Below are 26,441 nucleotides of genomic sequence, written 5' to 3'. Positions count from 1 at the left end.
TGATGCGTTACTTTTCTTTAATTCTGCGGCTGAAGAGACTGTATACTTCAAGGCATACAGCAAAATACATGGTATGGAACCACAGTGGTAAATCAAAAGATGAGGGTGTGATGCGACACTATGTGGATGGTGCATCGTGGAAGGACTTTAATGCCAAACATCCTGATTTTGCTAGTGAACCTCGAAATGTTCGTCTCGGTTTAGCTGCCGATGGCTTTAATCCATTTGGCAACATGAGCCAAGCTTACAGTATGTGGCCTGTAGTTTTGGCAAACTATAATCTTCCACCTTGATTATGTATGAAAGATAATAATTTTGTATTGACCATTCTTATTCCTGGAGATAAATCACCGGGAATGGACATAGATGTATTTTTAAGACCCTTGGTGGATGAGTTGAAGGAGTTGTGGGTTAACGGAGTAGATACGAGAGATTGTCGAACTAACACTGTCTTCAAGTTGCGTGCAGCTCTTCTGTGGACAATTAATGATTTTCCTGCTCGTAGTTATTTGTCTGGTTAGAGTGGTCAGGGATACAAAGCTTGTCCCACTTGCAATGAAGATACCTCTTCCATTCGAGTAATTGGTAATACATCTTACGTAGGTCATAGAAGATTTTTTCCAAATAACCATCGAATGAGAAGGGATACTCAATTCGACGGAAAAATTGAGAGAAGACCTCCTCCAAGACGTTTTACTTGTGAAGAAGTATTAGAACAAGTAAACAAACTCCCACCCCATCTCCCGGGTAATCATGAGCTATTTGGTGGTGTGAAGCGTAGGCGAGTTGCAGAAAATCATAATTGGCGAAAAAAAAAAAAAAAAGCATCTTCTACGAGCTTGACTATTGGTGTTCAAATATTCTTAAACACAATATTGATGTCATGCATGTTGAGAAGAATGTTTGTGATAGTTTATTGGGCACAATCTTGGACAATGATAAATCCAAGGACACTACCAATGCAAGACACGATTTGAAGAAGCAAGGAGTCAGAGAATGGTTGTGGATTTATGAAGATGAGAGAGGGAAGCTGTTGAAACCTCATGCACCTTCCGTGCTTAAACCTGATGATAGGCTCCAATTTTGTAAATTTATTAAGGATGTGAAATTTCCCGATGGATTTTGTTCAAATTTAAAAAAGAAAGTAAATAAAAATTTAACAAATGTCATCGGATTGAAGTCACACGACTGTCGTGTAATAATGCAACGATTGCTTTCTGTTGGTGTTCGGAAGTTTCTCCCGAACGCTATATCGACCACCATCTCTGAATTGTGCAACTTTTTCAGGCATATTTGTTCAAGGACTATAAATGTTAAAGACATGGAGGTTTCTCAACAAGATCTTATTTTAATCTTGTGTAAAATGGAGTCCATATTTCCTCCTGCATTTTTTGACATAGTGATTCATTTGGTCCTTCATTTTCCTGAAGAAGCAATTTTGGGTGGGCCTATTTTTATGAGGTGGATGTATCTATTTGAAAGGTACATGAAAAAATTGAAGAACTACGTAGGAAATAAAGCACGTCCTGAAGGGTCGATAGAAGAAAGTTACGTTGTTGATGAGGCTTTGACATTTTGTTCAATGTATTTCAAGGGGGTTGAAACAAGGTTTAGCCGTCTTGATCGCAATGAAGATGAGGTTGTCCCACGAAAGCTTTCTGTGTTTCAATCTCAATGTCGGCCCATTACAAAAGGTAATCTCCGGCCACTTGATCGTGCATCTCGTGAACAAGTAGAGTGGTATACATTCAACAATTCACCTGAAATTCAAGCTTACTTAAAGTGAATTTTTTTTTATTAATTTTTTCTTTTTTTCACCTTAAATTTCAATCAATCAATTCAAATCTATTTGATTTTACAGAGAACACTTGGAAGTGATTCGACAAAATTACCCGAATGGAGATCATAATGTTCTTCAGATAAACATTTTCATTCGTGGTTTCACAAGAAGGTGAATATATATATGTAGTAAAGGTTTATTATCTTAAGTGGTGTTTGTCATTTTCTAATGAGGTACTTATTTTTATAGATATATGACTTTCACAAGTCTGGATCATTAGAGAATGGCGAAGAGTTGCTAGCTTTAGCATCCGGGTCTGATCACTTAGGTACGTACTATGAAGGTTGTATTGTGAATGGAGTTCGATTTATGGCTACCAAACGAGATGCGAAGAGGAGCACACAAAATAGTGGACTGTTTGTGGTGGGAACAGAAGGTTTTAATTATTACGGAACACTCACTGAAGTGCTAAAGTTAACCTTCACTGGTGTTTACTCTGTCACATTATTTAAGTGCAAGTGGTACAATACAGATCCAAGACGGAAGAAAACAATCGTCAAGAACCTTATTGTTGGCATTTATTTTACCAGGATCTTAGATCTACTCACAAGTATGTTGATTAATACCCTAAATATGAACTTTCTAAAACGATGAAATAAACACATATAAAGTTTAGGAAACCTTACATTGGATGCAGCGGAATAATATGACTCCTTCCGTTCAGAGATCTAGCCCTTGATTCCTTTCTGTAGCAGAGCATTATTAATATCTGAACCTGGATCTCTTTCTCTGAATCTTTGATGCTGAAACCTCCTTCTTGCTGAAAGTCTTTCTTCACGATCTTCCTCACTATGATTGAGGTATCACTTGCTGTGTGTGGGCACTACTCATACACTAAGTATTTCGAAATTTGAGGAAGAAGAAAGAGAGAGTGGGTTCGGCCAAAGATAGGGAGAGAGAAGGCTCAGGTTTTTCTGAATCAGAAGTGTCAGAAGAAAGTGTAATTTTCCTGAAGCCTTCACTATCTATTTATAGCATTCCACTAGGGTTAGGTTTGAATTATTTGGCATTAAAATAATGAAAATATCAGAGGGAAAACCCTAGAAAAGTGGCCGGCCCAATACATGTGGATTTGGGCCTCACTTTTTGCAATTTTGCAGTTTTATCTTTTCTGCATCTGATTTTCTCAAAAACGCCAATTTTCAAATTCAACCATTTAAATGCTAATTCTAACTATTTAATAACTATAAATAATTATTAAATAATATTGTCATTTATCATATTTATTAATTGAACCATACAAAGTATCATAATTAACAAATATGCCCCTAAAACTCTTTCTTTACAATTTCGCCCTTACTTAGTGAAAAAATTCACAAATAGACATAGTCTAATTTGAGAATTATAATTGATTAATCAAAACCAATTACATGAGTCTTACAAGCAATATTATCTCAACTAGTGCGGGGACCATGGGTTTATATAACCGAGCTTCCAATAAGTAGATCAAGAATTTAGCACTAAAATTCACTAACTTATTAATTCTTCGTTGAATCCACGCACAGAACTTAGAATTGCACTCTCAGTATATAGAATGCTCTATATGTTCCACCATATAGACACATCATTAGTTATCCATTGTTATAATCCTAATGTGATCAATGATCCTCTATATGAATGATCGCACTGTAAAGGGATTAAATTACCGTTACACCCTACAATGTATTTATTCCTTAAAACACTTGACCCCGTATAAATGATATTTCAGCTTATGTGAAATGAGTACTCCACCATTTATGTTCGTTTGGTCAAGCTCGAAGGAGATCATCCTTTGCTTACTATTCGCCAGATAGAAGCTATAGATTCCATGTTTATGATAGCGCTCCCACTCAATTGCACTACCGTGTTCCAAAAATGTACGTATCACCCTGACCTAAAAGTAAGCTTAACTAACAAATCAAAGAACACGAATAGCCTTTCAAGATTGAGCCTAATCATAACAGGATTAAGATCATTTGATCTAGGATCAACTAGGCGATATTGACTTGAATAGATATTACGGTAAGTTTAATAAATCTAAGTCAAAGTTCAATATCGATCCCTTCCGATGCATACTCCATGCATCCAACCTGAGCTTTACTTTAACCAATGCTTTGGAAAGAACATAGCATTTCTCCAAATGCAAGTAAACTCTGTTGTAGATTATCATATCAGTAAAACCCTATGTCTGATAAATCTAGGAAACTTTATTCACATAGTCATGTTTACTTTCCAATGTGTTGATGGCACAATAAACAGGATCAAGTATGTGAAAAGGGTTTTAGATGAATTCATACATTATGTACGTATAATCATGAAATAAATCATGTGAACCATGCAACATTAAATGTTATTTCTGATCTATATTAATAAGTAAATCTGATTATATTGAAATGAGTTTTATTTAGGGCATAAAACCCAACAAACTCCCACTTGCACTAATATAAAACAAAAAGTGCGTTTCAAATAATCTCAACACCTTGATATACAAATCAAGTGTTGTAGTAGTAAACTCCTCGTAATAGGATCTGAAAGGTTGAATTAAACACAACCTTTTCTCCACCATTACTCTTCCTTTAATCACTAAATCATTGATAATGTGAAATTCATCTCTATATGTCTACTCTCTTGGGATACTGGATTCTATACTTTTGGCAACTACTTTTGGTTAATCAGGAAATTAACACTAGTAGTTTAAGGCAATTTGGAATGATGCCAAAAATGTATAGAACTTTCCTTAGACTGAATAAGTACCTTTCCTGCAACCTTAACATTCAGTCCCTCTCTGGTAGACCTAAAGACTTCAGATAGGTTTTTACACTTCTCTAAAATCACTATTCCACCCCCAGAGTAACCACCATCTTATCAGAAAGATTTACTAGCACAAAGGCAAATTTCAAAATCTGATATGGTGTAGTCTAAGAGTTTTAAACACACCCTTATAGACTAACATATAGTTCCTCTTCTTAATCTTAGGATTTACTTGATTGTCTTCAAATGTTCTCCTCCTGGATTAATCTGATACCTACTCATTGCTCCCACTCAACACCAGGTGTCCGGTCTAAGGCATACAAAAGCATATCTAAGACCTCTCACTGTTGATATAAGAAATTCTTTCATGGCTTTATCTTTTCTGGAATAGTTGAGACTTTTCCTTAGATAAATAAAATCTATGTCTAAGAAGTTGTGAAGCTTCTATAGATTGCCATTAGAAAGAAAATGCTTTACTAAAGTAAGTTGCTTGCATTAGAGTAAGTAATTACCAGGTATACCACAAGCCATAGGTTTAGATAAACTCAAACCTATAATACTAGGAACAGGAAGTTTTGTTAAGTCCATTGAATAGACTTATAAACGAAAATTTCCTTTTATGTCCTTGTAATAGAAAACTTTAGGTTATTCCATGTGAATGGATTAAACCATAGTTCTATTGGCTTTCTTCTTAGTTTCTTATCTTGACAATCCATTACTTGTTTAAACTCACAATGGATTTTAATCACTAGTGTCTCCCAAGTCATAAGAAGTGAAGTTCTTAGGAACTCTCCCACTACGACAAGGTACCGTGAATTATGTCTAAGAAAACTAAATGGTATTAATCTCTTCGGTTGTGACAAGACAACAGAGACAGTGGGATCATCATATGTTATCTAAGATGATAGAACACTTTTGGAATCAAGAAAAATATCTCCTTTATTTGCTACTTGTTTTCAGACTTAGTCATTATCTTAGAAAAGTAGTATTTGTTTGAACAAACACTTTCTTATCTATTGACAATGGTATGGTCCACCCCTAATCACTTAGAACAGCTAACAAACCATGGTTAACAGTTCTAGCTTTTCTTAAGATTTTGATTAGGTCATCCATGAATCTAGTAATAATTTACATTAAGTATACAACCATTACATCATTCTGAAATTGTATTACCATAAAAGGAATTAGGCAACGACTAGTAACTAATCATCAATATGCAAATCGAAATTTCTGGGGAGGTAAGTTTGGATATAATTCAAAAATCAAATTAATGATCTTTGAACTGCATATCTACTAACTATTTCTCCACCCCTATCAGTTCGCAAGATCTTTAACCACTTACCTTAATGGTTTTAACCATTGCTAGAAATTAATGAAATTTTTCAAACATTTCAAATTTCTTACTAAAAGGTATAATCTAGAGTTATCGTTTGAAGAATACAACGAAAAACTCATATCCACCCCTGAATGTACATCCATCTGTGAATGAGATGAACTACTTTCAGTGGATATAGGCATATTAACTCTTTGCAGAGATTGATCTTGTCAAATCCACTATGAACAAGATACAAATGCCATAGATTAAAAAAAATGGTAGTGTCTTTTGATGACATAGGTTTAGTTACATCAAAGAGTTCTTAGAATACTGCAAGTGGATCCTGGTCACAGAATACCTAACTCATATTCCATACAGTATTAATCCATTAATAGAAGATGGATATTAAACACTTGAGAAAGTGTAACTGTATTGTATTCTGGAATTAGAAATTTAAGAAAATTTCTATTTGGAATCTAAAATTAAAGTCAAAGACTTAAATTTATACCAAATATAATGAGTAATTCTATCTTGGACCACCACTACTATTTTAAACTCTAAGTCAGATTTGCCCATACAAGTAGGAGATTTCTAAGATTGAGGATTTATATCAATTGGGAATATAATTTTGGGATTATAATCATATGCGTCATTTAATTTCTTAAGAGAAAATATAGAATGACATGAAATGATTTATAGACCATTCATCCAATGATATGTTATTAAGCTTTTCGAAATGAATAAGCTATAAGAGGAATTAGGATAATTTCGTTTATAAATAAGAATCCAACGATGCTTCGATTAGTGAAAGACAAAGTAATCTTATTTATGTAATCTTCTTGTTTCATATTGTAAAAATACTAGTCTAAGGTGTCATCAATTGATGAACAGCTAGATGTTGCATATACAATATTTATCTTTTGAGATCTTACACTATTATGTATGTCTAATGGTGAAAATCCATTAGGGATTTATCTCATTAGAAAAACAAACATGTTAGACCAACAATGAAGATTCGAAATAAACTACAACTTAATAACAGAAAATAACATGGTTCAATATAAATTCATACACAATTCAGAAATTATAAGCATATAGCAAGTAGGAATGTCAAGTGAAAATACTAAAACATACAATCCTAAATAATTTCTAAGGTTTTTCAACAAACTGATACAGTGTCCCGTTGAGGCGAGAGTCAAAGCATCATCCATTGAATAGAGTTGTCAGCTCATCTAAAATGATAAACATTCTAGCAACCTTTTATTCGATCAAGATTGGAATTCAGCGTTGTCCCGTTTAGGCGAGAGTCAAGGCAATTCTATCTTATGAGCTTCCACCATTGTTTCATAACTTGCAAGTCAAGTATGGTCGCCACCATTAGGGTGATCCATACCATACAAAACACTTACAAACTACTTATCATGCGAGGTTAAACGGTGCGAAATTGCTAATGAACGTTCCTTCATTAGGGAGGATTACTCACTAAAACAAACGCGGTGTAAAACCCACAATGGAGATCGAATATCTTAATAATAAAGCTCATTATTTAAAAAGAGTTGTATTTTCTTTGATTCTCTTTATTTATTCTATTTATTTTAAATATATATTTATTAATTAAAATTTCCAATTTAGAATGAAAAATTCTAAATATAAATTTTAATTTAATATTTATAAATTTTACTTAGATGGTTATGAAAATAACATGAATTATTTCCATCTTAGTAATAATTTCCAATAAATATTTAGAAAAATATTCAATTTAAGTTGTTACAAAATTAATTTAAATTAATTTACAACTCAAATTTTATTTTCTATAAATATATATTGCATTTCGAAAAATTAAAGTATTTAAGAATACAATTTTCGAAAAATGCATGTTAAAATAAAAAGTAAATCCTGGAAAAATTATTCTAATTTAATGTTGGCCCAAAATTAATTAATAAAGTTAATTTACAACAAAAAATATAATTTTCCTATTTAATTAAATATATATAAGAAAATTTTCAAATATTTAAGTATGATGATGAAAATCAACTTAAATATTAATTTTCTATTTAATTAAATACACTAGAAAAATACTTCAAGCAAAAATATCACCTATCTAGATTTTCCTTTGACTAATTTATTCAATTTCTAATAATATATTTTAATACATTTATTTTTAAATTAATCAATTAATGAAAAAATCATTGATTTAAGTTGGTCCAAAATTAAAATAAATAATTTACAACTTTAATCTATTTTTCAAATAAAATTCAAAATTCCAGCATTTAAGAAATGCAGTTTCGAAATTTGATTAATAAAATAAAGAAAAAATATATTTTGAAAATTATTTAAATTTAGTTGAAAAAATAAATTTCAACTAAAAATAATTTTCTATTCAATTAAGTGTCATGAAAAAGAAATATTTAAGTATCATGATGAAAATCAACTTAGATATTTAATTTTAAAATTAATTAAATGTATTAAATTCAAGAAATAAATAATTAAGTGTAGAGAAGACTTAATTATTAATTTCTAGTTTAATACTAGGAAAAATATACTTATAATAAATTGTACCAAAATTAATTATATAAATAATTAATTTTACAATGTATAATATTTTCCTATTTAATATTAGAAATAATAAGTAGTCTAGAAATAATTATCTAGAAAATATCTTATTTGACTAAGTATCTTTTCCACAAAATTTGAAAAAATATCTAATTTAGGTTGTATTAGAAAAAATCTAGAACCTAAATATTTTTCAAATTTAAATTTAATTAAATATCAATAATTAAGTTGTAACAACTTAATTTGAAAATATTCCATTTTAAGTTAATATTCGAAAAGATATTAACTTAAAAAATATCTAAAGAATCTTAATAACCAATGCCTAAAATTACTCAACTTAATTTTGAAATTTTAAATCCAAAAGATATTCAGATTTAAGTTGGTTAGTTGAAAGATAACTAAATATCAACTTAAATAGGAATATTTAATGAAAAATTTAAATTAAGCTCCAGAAATAATCTAGATGGTTATAATTCTATATTTAATTAAATACAAGAAAATACATATAGTTTAGCTTAGAATAAAAAATTCTTTAAACTATAATTTTCTTAAATTAATTTCAAAATAAATAAAATTAATTATGTTGCTAATCAATTTTATTAGGTTAAACTAGTTTAATTAACCTAGTACAGTTATTCAAATCAGGCAAATGGGCCTTCACAATTGGGGTGGTTCATGTGAGGGGGTGCTGGGTTCAGTATGTCGTACCAACTACTATGGCTCCCAACTCTCACACAAGGCCCAAAAGAGAGGAATTTAACCTTAATAAGAACAATTGTTATTAATTGAATAGGCCCAAAAACTAAATGGGCCTAAATAAATTCTATCAAGAACTATGATAATTTATTTTAGCAACAGCAACCTATATGCATCTATAATAAAATTAAACACATAGGCTCACACAGGCACACTTTGGATGGGTCATATCATGTTGCTAGGTCATACACAGATGAAAGAAGATTGTAAATATACCTGTTACAAATTATTATCTTGACCAAGGGAGCCATCAGATTATTAGATCTGGCAAAAAGTAACCATGGCTATTTGCAATCAAGTAATAATAGGTTTTGAAAACTTACACATAAGCTAAAACACATACTCCTGCAACAAGGTTAGCTGGATAGTTGGATGTAGGATTTATTTAATTTTAAATTAAATAATTAATTTCGAAATAAATAATTAATTAAAAAAAAATTCGAAAATTTAAAAAAAATTTTGAAATAAAATTTCGAAATTAAATTAAAAATTTAAATTTAAAATTAAACTTACAATTTTGAAAAATTAGGTTTCAGCCAACCTAAATATCATTTCAAAATTTGCTAACTACTTTTAAAATTTAAATGTTATTTTATAAATAAAAATTAAATAAAAAATTAAAAAAGATAAATAAATATCTTTTTCAGATTTTAAATGTAATTGAAATAAATAAAATAACAAAATTTAAAAGTTAGCAAAATATCTTATATCTATTTAAAATTACATGATTATAGTTATCCTATTTTAAATTTAAATAAGGTCAAACTATTTAAAAAAAGATTTAATTTAAAAATTTAAAATCTGACCTTAAATTTAAAAATAAGATAAGATATAATCAAATTTAAAAATAAGATAGATAATTAAGTAAAAAAGATAGATATTTACTATTTTCAAATTCAAATTACACTAATATCATGAATTAAATTTAAAAAATATTAAATTAATTCATAATGATAATTAGAATTGAATTAGGAATAGTAATCGTATAAATACAGAACTACACAAAAAATCGGAAGTTAATTCCATGAAAAATCATGAAAAAACGAAGAAAAACGAAAAAATTGTGAGCTGTACGGACAGTTTTCGCGATCGCAGGAAAATTTCAGCACAACTACGATTTTTTCGAATCTTCAAAAAATCATAACTAATTCAAATTAAATCGAAATTGAGTTCTGTAAAAAAGTAACTTGCTTAATTTTTTCTACACTATCCAATAAAAATAATTCCAGAAACAGATATTCAATTATTTTTAACGAAAATTCACAAACATCAATCAATCATCAAATAACACTCAATACAACATGATACCATCCAAAAACAAACAAACAATCGTTTTAAAAATTTCTTGCAAGTAAATCAATTACCATGGCTCTGAGGCCAGTTATTGGAATTTATTTTACCAGGATCTTAGATCTACTCATAAGTATGTTGATTAACACCCTAAATATGAACTTTCTAAAACGATGAAATAAACACATATAAAGTTTAGGAAACCTTACATTGGGTGCAGCGGAATAATATGACTCCTTCCGTTCAGATATCTAGCCCTTGATTCCTTTCTGTAGCAGAGCATTATCAATATCTGAACCTGGATCTCTTTCTCTGAATCTTTGATGCTGAAACCTCCTTCTTGCTGAAAGTCTTTCTTCACGATCTTCCTCACTATGATTGAGGTATCACTTGCTGTGTGTGGGCACTACTCATACACTAAGTATTTCGAAATTTGAGGAAGAAGAAAGAGAGAGTGGGTTCGGCCAAAGATAGGGAGAGAGAAGGCTCAGGTTTTTCTGAATCAGAAGTGTCAGAAGAAAGTGTAATTTTCCTGAAGCCTTCACTATCTATTTATAGCATTCCACTAGGGTTAGGTTTGAATTATTTGGCATTAAAATAATGAAAATATCAGAGGGAAAACCCTAGAAAAGTGGTCAGCCCTATACATGTGGATTTGGGCCTCACTTTTTGCAATTTTGCAGTTTTATCTTTTTTGCATTTGATTTTCTCAAAAACGCACATTTTCAAATTCAACCATTTAAATGCCAATTCTAACTATTTAATAACTATAAATAATTATTAAATAATATTATCATTTACCATATTTATTAATTGAACCATACAAAGTATCATAATTAACAAATATGCCCCTAAAACTCTTTCTTTACAATTTCGCCCTTACTTAGTGAAAAAATTCACAAATAGACATAGTCTAATTTGAGAATTATAATTGATTAATCAAAACCAATTACATGAGTCTTACAAGCAATATTATCTCAACTAGTGCGGGGACCATGGGTCTATATAACCGAGCTTCCAATAAGTAGATCAAGAATTTAACACTAAAATTCACTAACTTATTAATTCTTCGTTGAATCCACGCATAGAACTTAGAATTGCACTCTCAGTATATAGAATGCTCTATATGTTCCACCATATAGACACATCATTAGTTATCCATTGTTATAATCCTAATGTGATCAATGATCCTCTATATGAATGATCTACACTGTAAAGGGATTAAATTACTGTTACACCCTACAATGTATTTATTCCTTAAAACACTTGACCCCGTATAAATGATATTTCAGCTTATGTGAAATGAGTACTCCACCATTTATGTTCGTTTGGTCAAGCTCGAAGGAGATCATCCTTTGCTTACTATTCGCCAGATAGAAGCTATAGATTCCATGTTTATGATAGCGCTCCCACTCAATTGCACTACCGTGTTCCTAAAATATACGTATCACCCTGACCTAAAAGTAGGCTTAACTAACAAATCAAAGAACACGAATAGCCTTTCAAGATTGAGCCTAATCATATCAGGATTAAGATCATTTGATCTAGGATCAACTAGGCGATATTGACTTGAATAGATATTACGGTAAGTTTAATAAATCTAAGTCAAAGTTCAATATCGGTCCCTTCCGATGCATACTCCACGCATCCAACCTGAGCTTTACTTTAACCAATGCTTTGGAAAGAACATAGCATTTCTCCAAATGCAAGTAAACTCTGTTGTAGATTATCATATCAGTAAAACCCTATGTCTGATAAATCTAGGAAACTTTATTCACCTAGTCATGTTTACTTTCCAATGTGTTGACGGCACAATAAACAGGATCAAGTATGTGAAAAAGGTTTTAGATGAATTCATACATTATGTATGTATAATCATGAAATAAATCATGTGAACCATGCAACATTAAATGTTATTTCTGATCTATATTAATAAGTTAATCTGATTATATTGAAATGAGTTTTATTTAGGGCATAAAACCCAACACTTATCACTAGTATTAATGTCAGTGGTGTATGGTATAAAGATGACCCATACATACTTGCTAGTCAAGCAAAGCAAGTGTTTTATCTCGATGATTTATTGAGAGGGAAAAATTGGAAAATAGTTGAGAATGTAAATCATCGACAAATTTGGGCCATCGTGGATGATGATGCTAATGTCGAAGTTGATTTGGTACATGACACCAACTCATCCAATTTTGTGTTGACAGTTGATCTTAGGGAGTTAATTTTGATACCCGATCAACCTCCGATGGACATTGGCACTGAACCAAGTTTGCATGTTAACGAAGATGACCGCAACATGGACGACGAAGATACTACTGAAGAATCTGATGAAGAAATTTTAGTTGACCTGTGTGAAGATGATGTGAATGATCATTTAGTTAATAATGATAGTGATATGAATGATTAATTTTCAATCACTTTATTTTGTAATATATACAATTATTAATTTCAAGTTAATATTTCTTATTTCAAGTTAACTTTATTAATTTTAAATTATTGTTACTATTACTTATAAATGAAATATTTTTTTTCAAAAAAAAAGTAATGTCAGCTGATGTATCAACTTATCATGGTGGAGACGGGGTGGTACCGATCCACCTGACCCCAGTAGGGTACCGCCGACTTGTCAGACGGCTCGACTGCCAAGAAGAAGGGGACGTGGCCTTGCTACCAACCTGAATGTTGAGCAAAGAAGGCGGGATGCAAGAAAACCATTACCACTAAAACTTGATGCCATGACAGGCAAAGTGGTTGGTACGGAAAACCAAGCTTTTGTACGTCAAATGGGTGTTGAGGTCACAATTACGTTGCCAGGACACTACTTAAATTTTAGTGATGTCCCTCAACACTTTAAAGACCAAAATGTAGAAAAAATGAAGGTAAAACACATTAATAAGTTTAATGTTTCAAATATTTAATTTCAATTAATACATAATTTTTTAACAAATACTATTTGTTTGTAGTATTTGTATGATATTGATGGCCATCCCGAGCCTGAAAGAGTGATGAAAAGTCATTATCATGAGATGAAGAGAAGATATTCTGAGAGAAAGAATATCAGGCACACGTGGTTTCAGGAACATTATTCGGGGGATCCAAATGATTTGGCAAGTGTTATTCAAGCTGTACCTAATCACTGCACTACAGAGAGCTGGAAGCAAATCATTTACTTATTTTTGAGCCCAAAGTTCAGTGCGCGTTCAAATCAAAACAAGAAAAATAGAGGGGAAATGCAGCATTTGTCCACGCAAGGCTCGAGGTCGATGGCAGCATGTCGTAATGAATTTGTAAGTAAAATTATTAACTTTCTATTACCAATTTTTTTTTACTAAATACATACTAACTCTATTTTTGAACAGGACGTCCCTGAAGACTACGCAATTCATACATGGAAGAGAGGCCACCTTAGAAAAGGAACAGAAGACACTTGGATTAGCGAGGCATGCAAAGAACTACATGTAAGTTTCAATATTTTTTTGATAATATTTTTACAATTAATGCATGATGGTGTTATTGTGTTTCTAATATTTTATTTGATCAGGAGAAAATGCTTCAAGAGGTTGCTAGCATGACGGATACAGAAGATGATTCCAGCGATGGGTGTACTAGCAAATTCAAGCAATTAAAAGCTATGAATAAAGTTCTTAGGAGCCGGTCAGACTATCTAAGAGGACTTGGTTATAAATTGAAAGGCAGCTCGGAAACAAGTTCTAGTACTCAAAGTTGAGCTCAATCACAAGGTCCGACTTCATCCATTACTCCGGAAGATATGGGAGTCTTCGCCGAGTTTATGTTAAAAATGTGTGATAAGATTGATCAGTCTGACACCTCCAGTGACGCGTCTCTACATGACCTGCGGTTTGATAATTTTTTACAAAATTTTTTACCATCACAACCGCAAGGTAGCACGTCCAGTTCAGCCCCCCCCCCCCTCCAACGTCAGTGCCACAACAACAACAACAACAACAACAACCATGATCGCCTCAGATGCCTCAGTTCTTTCAACAACAACAACAAAATTCTCCCAACATGTCTGTTGGCTCTTCACAATCGCCTCAGTTACATTACATGTTCGGGCTTCCCTCACAATCTCCTCCTATTTTTTTTTTCGGATGCCGCAGGAGGATCTCAGACACAACCTATGGTTGGCAATATTGGAGGCTCATCCCAACAACAATACCCTATGTATTGTCAATTTGGGTCATCCCAACAACCTGTGTACGGTCAATTTGGGTCATTGTTGCAGCAACAACCTGTGTATGGTCAAATGGGAGGATCTCCACAATAGCCTATGTATGGTCAGCTTTTCAGTGCGCAGAGTCAGGAACAACAGCAACAACCTATTTTGGTTTGCCCGCAGACTCAAAAATTTGTGGAGATCTTACCTACACCGCAGACTGGACAACCTTATTATCCTACCCCGCCAGCTCAATCCCGTGATAATCTCGACGGTTCAAGACTTAGCTCGAATGCAGATGAATTTCTAGAATATACTGATTTGAACAATAATAGTTAGGTTTTTTAATTATGTCAATTTGTATGTTTTAAAGTTTATTTAAAGACAATTTTCTAATTTTATTTAAGATATTTTGATAGACAAATTAATATTAATGTTTTATTTTTAATTAATAATATATTTATAAAATAATTATTATATATATAATTATAATTAATTTTATTATATAAATATTTAAAATAATGTTTTTTTAAAAAAAAAATTAAAATTATTAATACCGGCGGAACACTGATTGTGGTCTGCCGATATTAATGTATCTGCGTATTTTTCTGCAGACATTAATGTCGGCGGATCCCACCGCTATTAATCTGCCGGTATTAATATTATTACCGGTGGAAGACATTTTCGTCGCTAATAGTCACTTTTAGCGACCAATTAATACCGACGGATAATTACCAACAGATTTCGCCGGTATTAATTAATGTCGACGGTCTGGGCTATTAATACCGGCGGAGAGGAAATTGTTGTAGTGATAATAATCATTTTTAATGATTCTTTAGTTGTATTCACATGAATACAATCATTTTTTCGATAAATATAAACATTTACTTCGGGAAATATTTGTCAAAATCTATATCGGTATTAGATTACTTTTCATTGTCCTCAAAGAATACAAGAACATATATATAAATATGTATTCATCTCTTTCATTATATATCCATGAACTATATAATGAATACTACGTTTGCAGAATCTTCAGGATATATGCAAGATTTTATTGAGAATGCAGAATCTTCAGGATATATGCAAGATTTTATTGAGGACGCATAATCTTCAGGATATATGCAATATTTTATCGATGATACATAATCTTCAGGATATATGTATAATTCATATAGATTTTCTCTACTATATAATAGACACACATATATTGTAAATATTATGAATAATAAGAACATAATATATACATATATATAAAATCAATAATAAACATATAAAGCATATACATACATATATAATATATAGATATATAGATAAAAAGAAAAAAAAAATAAAGGATCCTTGAAATTATTTTAGTCAGATGAGTATATATATAAATATATATTTAGTGTATGGTGACTTTGAAACAATTCAAGAACTTTAACAAAATACTTACATTGGGGCTTGGGGAGAGACTCGTGCTGATAACGTTATATAAAATAGATGAGAAGAAAGAAGAAGAAGATATAGAGACAAAGAGAAAGTGAATGAGAATTTCTCAAATATTTATTCCAATAGGGTAAACCCCTATTTATATAAATATAAGAGTTAATAAAAAAAAAAGGAAACTAAGAAAAAAAGAATGTTGATTACAATTAATGGTAATAAATAAAAGATTTGGACATCCACATAATTATTATTCTTTAGAATAATTAGCAATTTTGTCCCTTGAACTTTCGACAATATTGATTTTGGCCCTTAAAATATACGGCTTGTTAAGAATCCCCCTTGAACTTTTACACATACAGAAATTTAGTCCTTCTGTTAGGTTCCGTCTCATTATTCCGTTTAAATGCTGACGTGTCTTTTTAAATTAGTAACTTTGCTCCCTAAATTTTGACAAATATCAAATTGTAATAAAAATGAAAAAAATTCAACATTTTTTTTTATTAAATCTCAAAAAATTAACGTAGATCTTAAGAAAATATTATTTTGAATGATTAAGAAAATTAAAAAATAAATTAAATTTTAATTAATTTTTACGGAATAAACTTGAGTATATTTTATTTTTCTCAAACAATGTAGGTTTGTTTAAGTAAACATGACAATTTTTTAGTTTAATTTATAGTTTTTTTTTTCAAAATAATTTTATATTTTCATTGAATTTTTAATTATTTTTCTTTATTTATTAAGATATGAATTTATAAATATAAATAAGTTTGATTTTTTTCAATAAATCTTAGTTTATTTAAATAATTTATTAGATTGTCAATAATTTTTGTTTAATTTTTTAAGATACTTGTATAAATAAAATAAAGTTTAAAAATATTTTATAAGAATAATATAATTTTTTTTAAGTAAAATTAATATTCTTTAATTAATTTAATATTTTTGTCAGGTTTTTTTTTTTTAATAATTTTCATTATTTTTTCAAAATTAATAGAATATTATAATTGCCAAAAAATAGAATATTATAATTTTTAAAATTATTTTTCAAATAAAAGGGAGCAAAATTTCTAATTAATCAAAGTTTAGGGAGTAAAAATGCTAATTTTTAACGGTAAAGATAACAGAATCTAACAGAAGGGGCATAATTATGTAAGTGTTATATTTTAGGGAGAATTTTTAATAAGCCGTATATTTTAAGGGGCAAAACTAGGTAGTGCCGAAAGTTCAGGGGGCAAATATGCTAATTATTCTATTATTTATAACATAAACAAAATTATAACACCATTTAAAAAAAAAATTATAAAGTATGATTAGAATTTATTTAACAATTTAAATAATCATATAAATAGTAATTAAAGCTATTTTATTTATATGCTTTTTTACAACACTTTTTATTATTATTATTAGTTTAATTCAAAAGACATACATTACTTTTTTTTTTGTTTAAAAAAATAATAAATTAATATAACTATATATTGGACACTAAATAAATTAGAAAATATAGAAGAGAAGAATATGAATTGTTTGTATTTAAATTTATAATAATTGGTTTGACAAAAAAAATTATTTAATTAGATAAAGTAAATACAGATATAAGTAGAAAAATATAATAATTAAATATGCTAAAAAAATTGATGAACTAAACGAATAAAAATAATAATAAAAAAATAATAATAATAATATTATGACAAACTATTAAACAGTTAATTGGCAATATTTTAAAAAAAAAATTAGGAAAAACAATATAAATAGAACACAATAAATAAATTAAAAAATAAACTAATTAGAAAATTACATAATAGAGAAAATAAGATTTTAAAAATATAATAATATTTATGTGATATATATACATATAATAAAGAATATAATAAAATAAAACTAATTTATTTTTTTTTCTAAACAATTGATTGGACAAATTATTAGATCTTCTTCCTTTATTTAATTTTTTTGCTAAATTTTTTTAAGGTCATATTACAAAAACATAAATATAATATATATGTATAGATGAAAGTAAAAATAAATGATTATCTCTTAGTTGGACATGATTTTTTTAATGAAAAAATAATAAATCACATATATTTGTTGTGATTATTCATTTTGCTAAATAATTGTAAACATGTTTTATAATTTTGTTTTAAAGAAGTTTTTTTCTAATATATATTCAGGTTTAAAATTATTTCCAATGACACTTTAAAATTTTATATTTAGTGTAATTTTTCTCATAAAATGTTTCAATTTTCTTTTTTAAAATTAAATATTTCATTTATTAAGTAAATATTTTTATTATATTAATAAAATAACATTATAAAAAAGAATATAAATTTTAATGTAATTTTTAGTATTGTGATTATTGAGAAAAAAAAAAATTAGTACTAAAATAGTATTCTTTTGGTTTTGATTTAATTCTAAATTTAAGTTTTGGCATTGGAGTTGCCCTAAGTAAAAAATTAGTGGGTTAATTTTATTGTAATGACATAGTTGTAATAAGGTAATATTATTATGTCTAGTTATTAAGTATAAATAAAGTAATCTCAAAGAATGACATTTGTTATGAAATTATAAAGAGAGGGCAAAAGAGAGTCTCCTTAGTACTCCTCAAATAATAATAATTGCTTCGATGCCAATAAAAAGCATTGCAATATTGGGTTTTTAGTGGTGACTGATGATATTTTAATTAACAAACTAACACAATACTAATGGGTTAATTGTTTAAAAATTTATATTTTTATAATTATATATTGTTGAAATGTAACTAATTAGTATATAATTGATATGATAAATAATTAAATAGTTACTTTGATTTTAAAAAGGCGAAAAAATATATGCTTCTCATATCTTGAAATAATCACATTGAAAAGTTATAAGTCCCAATAGTATTATTTTTTAAGCCAAACAACTAATGGTGTGGTTAAAATTTTATTTTAAAGTTGGAAATAATAGAGAAAATACGATTTTCGGTTGTAATTTAAGTTGCAATAAGAGTTTCTATGTAGAATTTTATACAAATAAAAAAAAATCAATTTAAAAGTGTAAAAATAAAAAAAAAAAAAACACATATTTTATTTTATTTTAACTTTCTCTATATAATTGTTGAATATAATTATAAAACTCATGTTCAAATAAAAAAGAAAGGACAAAAGAAAAAGAGAGCAGTTGTTAGTCTTTTTTTGAAATCAAGAGTAGTAATTAAAAAAGGGCACAATAATATTAATTTAGTGGGATTTCTAAGTTATTATTAATAGGGTAAATAACGGTACCTAAAGTTTTGAATTTGTAAGTGGCATAAATTCAATAATTTTTTTAGTGGCATAAGTACTCAATGTTTATAAAACTGTAATTTTTCTCTATTTTCGTCAGTACAGGCACCGTTTTAAATTTATTAAAAAAAGATTTAGAAGTAACTGATACCACATATTTTTCGTACAATAACATAGTCTAATAATAAAACTGGAAGAAAATTACTGTTTTATAAATATGTACTTATGCCACTATTTAATCTTATTAATAAAATAAAATAATAAAATACAATTTACATTTATAAATGTAAATTTCCCTTTCATCTATTCAATTTCATAAATAATATAAAAATCCCTCTCTCTGTCTCTTGCAGGATAAGCAAACCTGAATTTCTATCAGCGGCGGCAATGGGGCATATGTGACTCGAAGGCTGTCGATACCGTAGTGTGGAACGCTCTGTGGACCACTATGGCAAGCCCCGTGAAGATTAGTTGGGTCGGCACTTCTTGAAGGTTGACAACATTCTCTCAAGCCTTATTGAGATTTGATTGTATTTTCTGCTTTTAATTTCTTCAAGGTTACTTATAGTAGCTATCCTCTCACTTACTCCACTGGTTACTGTTTTTCAAACAATTAGCTTGACAGTCCTTTTCTTTCTTGCTGGGGAATTCGCTTGACATTTATCTCTGTGTTTTCTTTGCAAAAAATTTGTAATATTTGCTCTTGTTGCTTGTTTACCAAAGGATTTCACAAGGAAGTTCTCTTCTCAAACGACAACTCTTGATTATGTTTTCATTTATTTTGTGTTAATTACAAACTTTTCATGATTAGTTTTTAAAAAAATCATGAGACTTGTTTTATGCCTAATCTTAAGCGTTTACAGTGCTTTGGGTTTTGTAGATTGATGGATTTAGATAAATAATGGGCAATGAAAAACCTCATATTTTGCCTGAAAAAACCTTACAACCTCAAACCCAGACATGCTTTCAACTTCTCTGTCTTAGCATCAGAAAACCAACAACTTCGAACTAGAAGGCGTTCGTTGGCCAACCTTTTACAACTCAGTTCCTCGGAAAATCCCATTTTGCACTACAAGAAAGTTCATGCCCAATTTGTCGTGTTGGGTTTTCAGTATGATGTTTTTCTTGCCAACTTTCTCTTACGGTATTTCACAAAATCTGATTGTCTTCTCGATGCACGGAAACTGTTCGATAAAATGCCTGAGAGGAATTCAATTACATGGACCACGTTGGTTTCCATGTATGTCCACGAGGGTTATTACGAAGAAGCATTGGTGATCTTCTTAGAGTTTCGGAGAAGTTCTGATTGGAAAGCTAGTGAGCATGTCTTAGCTAGCATTATCCGTGGGTGTACACAGTTGAGCTCGGTTGGCCAAGGTTGTCAAGTGCATGGTTTTATTATTAAAACAGGTTTTGAGCAAGAAGTGTATGTGGGTACTTCTTTGATTGACTTTTACTCTAAGCAGGGTGATATAGAAGAAGCAAGAATGATATTTGATGGTTTGTTTGTAAGAACTAGTGTTACTTGGACTACGATTATCACAGGTTATATAAAAGCTGGAAAAAGTGAAGTGTCTTTGCAATTGTTTTGCCAAATGACAGAAGCCAATACTCTTCCTGACAACTATGTGACATGCAGTGTATTAAGTGCCTGTGCAATGCTCAAGTTCCTTGAAATTGGCAAGCAACTACATGCTTATGTGTTGAGGCTGGGAATGGAAATGGATGCTTCAGTGTTGAATGCACTTATTGATTGTTATGTCAAGTGTGGTAAAGTTCAAGCAGGACGGAAACTTTTTGATCACATGGTTGTAAAAAACATTATTTCATGGACCACAATGATTTCCGGGTATATGAAAAATTCATATGATTTTGAAGCAATGCAACTATTTTTCGAAATGGCCAAATTTAGCTGGAAGCCAGACGAATTTGCTTGCACTAGTGTTCTTACTTCATGTGGTTCAGTTGAGGCACTAAAACATGGGAAACAAGTTCACGCTTACGCCATCAAGGTCAATCTTGAGTATAACAATTTTGTGAAAAACGGCCTGATTGATATGTATGCAAAATGCTATTCTTTAGCCGATGCAAGAAGAATTTTTGATGGTATTAGTGATCCCAGTGTTATTTCATACAATGCAATGATTGAGGGATATTCAAGACAGCAGAAGTTGTGTGAAGCAATTTATCTTTTTGGTGTTATGAGGCGTAGATTGTCCAAACCAGGTCTCTTGACATATGTTAGCCTTCTTGGTGTATCTGCTGTCTCATTTAACTTGAAATTGAGCCAACAAATTCATGGTCTCATCACTAAATGTGGATTCTCTTTGGACATATTTGCTTCCAGTGCACTAGTAGATGTTTATTCTAAGTGTGCTTGCATTAAGGATGCTAGGCTTGTATTTGAGGAAATGAATGAAAAAGATATTGTAGTTTGGAATGCAATGTTCTTTGGGTATGTCCAACAATCAAAAAGTGAGGAGGCCTTAAATCTCTACTTTGATCTGCAGTTATCAGGACAAAAACCTGATGATTTTACTTTTGTTGCGCTGCTTACTGCAACAAGTGAGTTAGCCAGTCTTCACCATGGCCGAAAGCTCCATAACCAAGTTATCAAAATGGGTCTTGATTTTGACTCTTTCATCACCAGCTCTATCTTGGATATGTATGGCAAGTGTGGAAGCATTGAAGAAGCTTGTAAAACATTTTCTCATACTAGTTGGAGAGATGTTGTTTGTTGGAACTCCATGATCTCAACTTATGCACATCATGGAGAAGCAAAGAAAGCACTTCAGATATTTGAAAGAATGATAAATGAGGGAATCAAGCCTAATTACATCACATTTGTGGGTGTCCTATCAGCATGTAGCCATGGAGGGCTTGTGGAAGACGGACTTGGCTATTTTGAATCAATGCCTCAGTTTGGCGTTGATCCAGGGACTGATCATTATGCTTGCATAGTTTCTTTACTGGGGCGAGCTGGGAAATTACTTGAGGCTAAGAAATTCATAGAGAAAATGCCAATAAAACCAGCAGCAGTGGTATGGAGGAACTTGCTAAGCGCATGTGGGGTTGCAGGAAACATAGAATTCGGTATATACGCTGCAGAAATGGCACTTTCGAGTGATCCAGTTGATAGTGGATCGTACATTTTGCTTTCAAATATTTTTGCATCCAAAGGTATGTGGGTTGATGTGAGAAGGGTCAGGCAGAAAATGGACTTTAGTGGAGTGGTCAAAGAAGCTGGGCAGAGTTGGATTGAATTGAACAATGAAGTACATACCTTTGTTGCAAGAGACACAGCCCACACCGAGTCCAATGCCATTTTCTCAGTGTTGGACAATTTGATGCTTGAGATGAAAGGAGTAGGATATGTGCCTACCAATAAAATCTAGGGGTGTTCATCTGATCCAATCCGCACTTTTTTGGTCAAACAACATCCAATCTGCACTAAGTGCGGATTTCATATTTTGGATCCAATCCGATCCGCATAAGAGTTTAAATCCAATCCAATCCGCAATAGTGCGGATTGGATCGGTTATTTTAGATTGGTTATTTTTTTAATAATAAATTATTTAATATTTCATAGAAAAAAAATTGAAAAAAGACTATTGTTTCTTAATTTCCATCATAATCTATTTCCATCTCTATTTATATACAAATAAAATCAATATATATATATATCAATATCTTTATATATTAAAAGTGTCTATCTAACGGCAATTCTTGGTTTAACAGAATATACTTAAAAATAAAAGAATATTTTGTTAAATTTAACGATTAGGTTTGATCTCCGTGAACAAATAAACCCAATAATTAAACTCAAAAAATTAAACAATCTTTTAAATATTAATAATCTCTTTTTAAATTAAAAAATGCCACATATCTCTCTAACAAACCTATCTTGGAAGAATATTAATATTTTATTTATTTATTTATTTGTAAAATGCTACTTAATTTATGATAACAGTGAGAACGTTCTTTTTATCTTAATATTCATTTAATGAATTGGAAATTTATAGCAAATAGCCGAAAACGTGTAAGGCATAATCTCAAGAAAATACAGTACGGAAGGATTTATAGAAGATCCTTTGCTCAGCCCCAACTTCACTTTGATCCTCTTTGCTACTCAAAGACCCTTATATTAGTTTCTTATTTTTTTTTTTTGTTCTTTCACACTCTCTCTTCAATTTCTTTGATCTTTATCACCAAGTGGGCTTTGATTAGATCTCATGACTGATTGATTTCAGTGGGTTTCTTTAATCTTTTTCGGTTGAGTAAATATAATAGTGAGAATTTGGTGATGAGAGATGTTGAATTTGGTTATGAAGTAATATGGAAGAGGTGGTCACGATTGGTCTTTTCTATCCTTTGAGGGTTTTTTTTTTTTTTTTTTTTTTTTATTTGTAGCCTTAAAGTTTTGTTTTATGCTCATTAGTGCTTTTGATTGATTTGGGGTTCTCTTCTTTTATTAAATTTTATTTTGGTTTGTGAAGGTATGGAAGAGAATTTGCACAGAGACAACTACAGAGCTCAATCTTCGTGCTGAAAATTGGAAATATCTTCTGCGGTGAACTTAATAAATTAATTTTATTATACTTTAATAATATCATCGGTTATTAGCTCTTTTAATTTCTAATATATTGATGTTTTATTATTACTATTAGCTTTATTGGTTTTAATATGCTTGTTTGTTTATTCACACTCTTCACATCAGTACTGGTAGAAAATTTATCTTCTGTTGTGGGGTATTAAATAGTTCAATTGTATGGATGAAGGTTTTTCCAATTAATCTTGCTGAAATGATGCATACACGAGATAAATAATTGAAGGGTTCCCTATTACCATTTTTACAGATACAAGTGGGTAGTCTGTTGAGGTCAGTCATGTTCTTTTGTTTTTAATTTGATTATGAATTTGAAAATTTTCTTTTCTTTTTCTGTTTAAGTAAAAAAAATGAATATATTAAGGAAATAATAATTGACACATATATATATATAATATAAGGAATGTGTCCCTTTAAGATGAAAAAACTCACTTTCTGTGAATTGGGGTTCGTAAAGTTTTATTTTTTCGGACCTAGGGACACGATGGCAGTTGATAATCTATGATAATCGCTTGCTTTGTCTTCCTTCGTGTGTCAGTGTGCATTTTTTTGGCATGTTAGGTTAAACAATGGACTGAGTGTTCTTTTATGTGCATTCGTTTCATGTGCATCTTATGTTTGTTGTATCATTTTTTTTTTTAAAAAAAAAGAGAGAGAAAAAGAATGCAATAACTCATTTACTTTAAGTAGTTTTACCATGGATTTTCATCAATCTATTTTATTTGTTTATTTATTTTGTAGAATGAAAGGAGGTTTTTATGGACTAATTTCATTAACAATCATCAATATAAATATTCAAACATGAATAAATCAAAACAATTCAAAATCAGAACAAATAACTATTCAAGTATTTCAATAAATTTATAAACAAATAAATCAGAACAATTCAAAATCTCAAATCAAGAAAACTAAAAGTTTAGATTTATTAATTATTACAAATATGAAAAACTTAAATAGATATATCTACCATTGTTGTTGTTGTTGCTTAGTTACTGAATTCTTAAACAAAAACTACTAGAACTTATATAAAAGTAATATTTACCTGGCTCGCCACGTAACTCTCATCTAGTATATATTTATATATATATATATATATTTATCTTTAGATTTACAATAAAATATATATGTATCTAATGACTAAAATAAATAAGCTAGTATATATATATTTAAACTTTATGTGTATGTGTCTATGTGAATAAAAATTATTTTTCTTGTGTTTTTTATTACAAAATAAATAAAATGCACCAACTCAATATATTACTAAAAAATATTAAGAAATTAGAAGTTTATGTCTTTTTTTAATTAATATATATTACATAAAATATATATAATTAAGTGCGGATTGGATTGGATCGGTTACTTTTTGAGGTCAAACAACATTCAATCCGCACAAGTGCGGATTTTAGATTTTTCAATCCAATCCGCATAAGTGCGGATATCCACATTTTGCGGATTGGATTGGATTGGATCGTGCAGATTAGATTGGATCGGATACTTTGTGAACACCCCAATAAAATCCTTCTAGTAAATAACAAATGAAAACAATGCCATTACAGTCTCCTTGCATGTTTTCTTTTAGGTATCAATCCATACTTATACTATACATTTCAAACTTAAATAGTCAACCCATACCAATACCCAGTAAAATAAATATTTTTTGATTTAAATTTGGGATATTTGCAGCAAAATTAATTAAATTAATTATACAATTGGTAATACTTAATCATATAAACAGATTGTTTTTAGTAAAACTCTCTAAATCTTACTTTCATTAATTATTTATCCCTTTTATTTAAATTGTGTTGTTAAATGACGTCGTGTACAACTGGTGTATACATAAAGGTGCAGGCAGCAACATTTAAGTGGTCTACATCATTTAAAAATTATTTTAAAATATAAAAATAATTAAAAAAAATCAAAATAAATAATAAAATTAGAAAAAAAAAATTCTTCTTTTCTTCTTTTTTCTTCTTCATACTCAAACCCTAATTTTCCTAACACCTCTCAAGCAAATGGCCTACTACCGACGACCAAATGCTTAAACAAAACAAACCCCAAATTGAGTTCATTGTCGCCCAAAACCTTAGATTTGAGCCTCACATCTTTTTTGTTAGACACCGATCACCTCCTTAACATGTCACTCCTTGCTGAAATTAATGGTTACCCAACTGGCCTCTCTCTCTCTCTCTCTCTCTCTCTCTCTCTCTCTCTCTCTCTCTCTCTGAATGTCATTCACAATTATGTGGTGGTGGTCGGAATGAATAGTGTGAGATTCCCATTTGAACGGCAATTGGTTTCTAATTTTTTCCAAATGTGATTATGTTTATTAATGGGGTTTTAGTGATTAGGTTAAATGAATGTTCATACCTAATCTTAAGTGAGAGAGTTGTTGGGTTTTATGCCCTAAATAAAACTCATTTCAATATAATCAGATTTACTTAGTAATATAGATCAGAAATAACATTTAATGTTGCATGGTT

At 30.1% G+C, this 26,441-nt stretch overlaps 2 protein-coding genes across 3 annotated transcripts; both read left to right on the top strand.

Moving 5' to 3' along the window:
- The first annotated feature begins 356 nt into the window (after positions 1-356).
- Positions 357-12,900, top strand: LOC115696468 (uncharacterized). Its single transcript, XM_030623370.1, has 5 exons — positions 357-516; positions 604-719; positions 899-1,732; positions 2,030-2,216; positions 12,512-12,900. The coding sequence occupies exons 1-5, from the start codon at positions 357-359 to the stop codon at positions 12,898-12,900; spliced, it is 1,686 nt and encodes a 561-aa protein (XP_030479230.1).
- A 6,752-nt stretch (positions 12,901-19,652) lies between these two features.
- Positions 19,653-22,984, top strand: LOC115698177 (pentatricopeptide repeat-containing protein At4g39530). Of its 2 annotated transcripts, none has more exons than XM_030625360.2 (2): positions 19,653-19,847; positions 20,236-22,984. In XM_030625360.2, the coding sequence occupies exon 2, from the start codon at positions 20,264-20,266 to the stop codon at positions 22,748-22,750; it is 2,487 nt and encodes an 828-aa protein (XP_030481220.1). In that variant the 5' UTR covers positions 19,653-19,847; positions 20,236-20,263; the 3' UTR covers positions 22,751-22,984. The 2 variants fall into 2 exon arrangements, with proteins under 2 accessions (XP_030481220.1, XP_030481222.1); XM_030625362.2 differs by having other exon boundaries at positions 20,219-22,984.
- Positions 22,985-26,441: the final 3,457 nt, after the last annotated feature.

Source organism: Cannabis sativa, chromosome 7, assembly GCF_029168945.1.
Source record: "Cannabis sativa cultivar Pink pepper isolate KNU-18-1 chromosome 7, ASM2916894v1, whole genome shotgun sequence".
In the NCBI taxonomy this organism is placed as follows: domain Eukaryota; kingdom Viridiplantae; phylum Streptophyta; class Magnoliopsida; order Rosales; family Cannabaceae; genus Cannabis; species Cannabis sativa.
This window is presented reverse-complemented; position numbering and strand designations above follow the sequence as displayed.